The sequence below is a fragment of the Entelurus aequoreus genome, linkage group LG22 (assembly GCF_033978785.1).
Source record: "Entelurus aequoreus isolate RoL-2023_Sb linkage group LG22, RoL_Eaeq_v1.1, whole genome shotgun sequence".
Lineage (NCBI taxonomy): Eukaryota > Metazoa > Chordata > Actinopteri > Syngnathiformes > Syngnathidae > Entelurus > Entelurus aequoreus.
Window position 1 is genome coordinate 18,919,336 of NC_084752.1, and position 5,704 is coordinate 18,925,039.

Consider the following 5,704-nt stretch of genomic DNA (forward strand, 5'->3'; position numbering starts at 1 on the left):
CATTCATATACAGTATTTACTACTACTGTCAAACGATTCATTTTTAAAATCAGATCGATCACACATTTGAACTTTGATTAATCATGATTAATCATAGTATATAAAAAGTTCAACCAACTTTAAGAAAAGCCCTAAACATTTGGACTTAGACCTAGACAAACTTTAATGATCCACAGGGGAAATTGTTCCACACAGTAGCTCAGTTACAAATGATGGAAAGGGTAATGATAGAAAAGGATCACAAGGGCACAAAAAGAGGGCGAAAACAAAAGGTATAAAGTAGACAAAAAATGTACCATAGTAGCAATATAAAATATAACATATACAGTCGTGGTCAAAAGTTTACATACACTTGCAAAAAACATAATGTCATGGCTGTCTTGAGTTTCCAATTGGAGCACATACTTGTTGGTCACAAAAAACATTCATGAAGACATTATGTTCTTTACAAGTGTGACCACGACTGTATGCAATATTTACACATTATATATACAGTATATATTATATACTGATATATGATATTATTATATTATATTATTATATATTATATACAATATATAACAAATCCCAATTACCATGTACAAACCGTATATTGTACAATATTGCAATATATTGTACAATATTACAGTATATTATTATATATACTGTATATATAGTATATATTTTGACACAAATGCAATTTTATTGTCAGAATATAATAAACAAAACTTTTTTCAGTGTTTTGCTTGAATACTTGTCTTATTTAGTGACGGTTAAAGTAAAGGAGCACGTACAGTCACAAAAAATGGCATGATTATTCTGCGTATATGCATGATTAATGTGATACATGTTTGTGATTAATAGGTTGCGTCAACGATTAAAACTTTGACAGTGCTAAGTGTTTACTCCAGAAAATGTGTTCTATGCCAGCGAGGGACTGTAGTGACAGGCAGAACTTTTACAATCTATTCAACTAGACGGCAGAAGCTACATAATTAACCCGAGTATCCACCTGTTGCCTGTTCATAGAAAATAACAAGTCATGACATGCTTTGTAGTGTGGCATGAGAGGTTTCTGATGTAAAATACAGTTGGCTCAATGAAGGTTGGAAAAAAATGACATTCTGTACGCTTAAAGATTTATTCTACGGACCCAAAACTATCCATGTTTGGCTACAGTGAGGTGTGAATGTTTGTTTGTGTTTATGTGTCTTGTTGATAGGGTTGCTTACTCCTTGAAAAATAGACCAGCTGGAAACTTTTGACCAACTCAATGGGTGCCATCCCTACTGGAGTCCTCAATATTAACGGGGGGTAATTACACTTTGACTGTCGTTGGCTTTGAGAGTGAGGATTGCTTGTTTGCATCAAAACAGTTGTTTTTCTCACTACGATAGGGCGAAACCATCCTTGCCCAGGCACACACTCCTGGTTTTGGAGTATAAATATTTGGGGTTTTGGCACCAGCCGCTAGACTAGATCTGACCAATCCAAGTCTATGAGCACAAACTGATGAAGCCTCCTTGGATGAGCGGCGAAACGTGTGTGTGTCCAAGTTGAAGGAAACGGCAGGCTGTTTTCTTCTAATGGATTTATTACATTCTTTGTTGGCTGGGTAACATTTGCTGTGGTCTGGAACAACATGGCACACAAACAACTATCAGAAATGCAGCCAATATTACATACAGATAATATGTCCTGAGACATGCAAATATAAATTAAATACAGAGAGGACATAAGTAAATACAATTAAATAACGTCAAATATACCTACAAACGAGGCATAATGATGCAATATGTACATACAGATAGCCTAAATAGCATGTCAGCATCGATTAGCTTGCAGTCATGCAGTTACCAAATATGCCTGATTAGCACTCCACACAAGTCAATAACATCAACAAAGCTCACCTTTGTGCATTCACGCACAGCATAAAACGTTTGGTGGACAAAATGAGACAAAGAAGGAGCGGCACAAAACAAGTCTTTCTGTGGCAGTGTTGGAGAAATTTGTACATGGAAACAAACTACGGTGAGTTCAAGGACTGCCGAAATTAGCAGGACAAAACGGTGCTCGCCAAACACTCTTATCAGTGAAGCATGTTTATTGTAAACAGTGGGATTTCTAACAAATAAGAAGGTTTGTCTCATATATTTACACACATATTTGGTCCCTGAAAGAGGTACACTGTATTTTAATATTGGTCATTATGGTGGTACTTGGAGAACCAAGTGTTTTCTGAGGTGGTACTCGGTGAAAAAAGTCAGAGAACCACTGTGGTAGACAATACAGAATTAATTAACAGTTTAGTTTGGCAGGCGTGAGCTCAGTTTCCATGAGTCTTGTTTACATTGTGATTTATTGACCTTCCACCCTAAAATCAGCTGGAATGGAATGTGTTGAGAGTTGAGGTTTGTTCTTCTTGGGCAGGTCCATCGGGGGATTAAAGGAGTAGTGAAGGACGTTGATGGTAATGGGATCAAAGGCGCCACCATTTCTGTCAGAGGGATTCGAAAAGATGTCACCACAGGTAAATATGGCCGGAATGTTGCTTTCGTTAAGTTGTTTCTGTTTTAATGTTTCTGTCTTGCATGTGCACCTCGCCGTCTCAGCTGAAAGTGGAGACTACTGGCGGCTGCTGAGCCCTGGTACTCACATTCTGACCGCCACAGCTAAAGGTTACTCCCGGGTCAGCAAGCGGGTTCATTTACCCCACAACATGAACAAGGCCGGACGTGTGGACTTTGTCTTGAAGAAGGTGCGTCAGGGCTTCAGCCAAGTGTTTCAAACTCTGTCGTCCATTATCACTCTCCTCTCCATCCTGTATGAAGGTTCCACTGGAGCCGGATATTGACGATCACCTCTTCCCCATCACGGACACATGGGATCGATTTGACCCTTACAACCAGTTTGAGCGCGACGGCGAGCCAGATGTGGCTGAGGGGGGCATCGAGCGGCAGGAAAAACCCTGGTGGTGGAGCTACTTCTCCCAGTCTGGCATCGCACCTCCAAACTGGCTGTTGCGAAATGTCTAAACTCACCATGTGTCACACAGCATTTGTGTAGCAGTTCCAGATATATCCAACAAAACATATAAAGGCTTTCTTCCGCCAGATATTTCAACATGCAAATTACTTGTTTTTGTTTTACGGAAATCGTCTCCAAACAATATCGCAATAACAAAGGGAGTACTGGCAGCTGCAATAAAATTGCACATAAATTGTTGTTATATACAGTCTGGTTACCTAATAGGCCCCAAAACTATGGAAGTAGAATTGTCTCACATCAACTTATATATATCAATATGATATTAATACATATGCATATATACAAATACAAACGTGATATACAAATAAATTAATAATTTGTATACACTACCGTTCAAACGTTTGGGGTCACATTGAAATGTCCTTATTTTTTAAGGAAAAGCACTGTATTTTTCAATGAAGATAACTTTAAACTAGTCTTAACTTTAAAGAAATACACTCTATACATTGCTAATGTGGTAAATGACTATTCTAGCTGCAAATGTCTGGTTTTTGGTGCAATATCTACATAGGTGTATAGAGGCCCATTTCCAGCAACTATCACTCCAGTGTTCTAATGTTACAATGTGTTTGCTCATTGGCTCAGAAGGCTAATTGATGGTTAGAAAACCCTTGTGCAATCATGTTCACACATCTGAAAACAGTTTAGCTCGTTACAGAAGCTACAAAACTGACCTTCCTTTGAGCAGATTGAGTTTCTGGAGCATCACATTTGTGTGGTCAATTAAACGCTCAAAATGGCCAGAAAAAGAGAACTTTCATCTGAAACTCGACAGTCTATTCTTGTTCTTAGAAATAAAGGCTATTCCACAAAACTTTTGAACGGTAGTGTAAATAAACGCGTATTTGAAAATATATATTTTTGAGATTTGAAAATATATACAAATAAAATGTATACATATAAAAATGTGACATACATATAAATCAAGAATTTGTATAAATAAACGTGTTTTCGTAAATATATTTTTGAGATTTGAATACAAATATGCTTGATTTTGTATTTGTATTTGTACTCAATTTGCATATGTGGATCGCTTTTTTGCTTTTGTGTCGATGAGACATTTCTACCACAAACCAGATGCACAAATAAATGTGACCTACACACTCCCCTGAACAACCAGCAGAGGGCACTGCAGCCAGAGCCACTCATTGCACTGATAAGAGATCAGTATCTACATCGGGACAAGGTCATTAAACGGCATTGGTACAATAAACTAAGCAGCTAGCACGATCTTTCAGATTAACTAGATAAATTAGCATTAGCTAATACAACGCTAACGTTGGCAAGCTAAAGCTCGTTGTGCGTTCTCTCTGTAAAGACGTGGATTGTTTTTGTGCAGAGAATTCCAGGCATTTTGCATATAATGCATATAATGCTCTGTGACCCAGACCGCTCTGGCTGCAGTGCCATTCTGCTGGTTTTTCAGGGGAGTGTGTAGGTTACATTTATTTGTGCATCTGGTTTGTGGTAGAAATGTCTCATCGATACAAAAGCAAAAAAGCGATCCACATATGCAAATTCAATACAAATACAAATACAAAATCTAGCATATTTATATTCAAATCTCAAAAATATATTTACAAATACATGTTTATTTATACAAATTCTTGATTTATTTGTATATCACATTTGTATTTGTATTTGTATATTTATTAATAAATGCATATGTATTAATATCATATTGACATATATAAGTTGAGGTGAGACAATTCTACTTCCATACAAAACTAGTTTTTGGAAGTGTAACAGCCATTTTATATTGAACACAACTCTGAAACTTTGGATTCGTATGGCCACTTATTAAGAACAGATATGTTTGCATTGTTTTATATGAAAAATAAAAAGTAAATATTTGGCTTGTGTTATTTTTTTAATGTATTATTTTTTATTGTAAGATCTTTATTTTTTTTAAGCTTCTTTTGGTTAACCATTTATTCCAGGGGTGTCAAACTCATTTTAGATCGGGGGCCACATGGAGGAAAAATCTACTCCCAAGTGGGCCGGACTGGTAAAATCACGGCACGCTAACTTAAAAATAAAGACAACTTCAGATTAATTTCTTTGTTTAAAAATAGAGCAAGCACATTCTGAAAATGTACAAATCATAATGTTGTTGTTTTTTTTTTACATTTACATGTTGCGGTTAATAGTATTCTATCTTTATTTGTCGTTATTTATACTGTCTGAATAAATTATGTGATAGTGTTTATCAGTCAACTCATTGGTGTTCATTTTCAATGTATCAAGATGAAAAAATAATATCAAAATTAAATTAAAAGATGTTATATATGTAGTTTATTCATTTTCTTCGACTGGCACACTAACATCATGTGGTTTATTTTTTTTTTTTTTTACATGTACAGCATCATCTACAAAGATACAGAGGATACATTTAGAACAGCAGTTTCTTTCATTCAAAAATGTTTATACTTAGCAAACTCATGCCGCGGGCCAGATAAAACCTGTTCACGGGCCTAATCCGGCACGCGGGTCTTACGTTTGACAAACCGGATTTATTCTATTCACAAAAATCACAGCATTTTTTTCCTCAGTCTAAAAAAATGATATAGAATAACTCCAACCCAATCCCAGCTTTGCAATACTTTTCAGAAGACACACATACAATACTATAATGAATAATAAGAAAAATTTAAAATAATTATAGCAACAACAGAAT

General features: G+C 36.0%; 1 protein-coding gene across 2 annotated transcripts in view; it reads left to right on the plus strand.

Annotated features, from left to right (window-relative positions):
- Window positions 1–4,080, plus strand: part of cpz (carboxypeptidase Z) — a 40,402-nt gene extending 36,322 nt beyond the window's left edge. The window contains exons 11-13 of one of the 2 annotated variants that reach the window (XM_062032490.1): window positions 2,410–2,509; window positions 2,592–2,737; window positions 2,811–4,080. In XM_062032490.1, the coding sequence (XP_061888474.1) occupies window positions 2,410–2,509; window positions 2,592–2,737; window positions 2,811–3,014 (450 nt within the window). In that variant the 3' untranslated portion in view covers window positions 3,015–4,080. The remainder of the gene's footprint in view (window positions 1–2,409; window positions 2,510–2,591; window positions 2,738–2,810) is intronic. The other variant, XM_062032489.1, reaches the window with a different exon arrangement.
- Window positions 4,081–5,704: the final 1,624 nt, after the last annotated feature.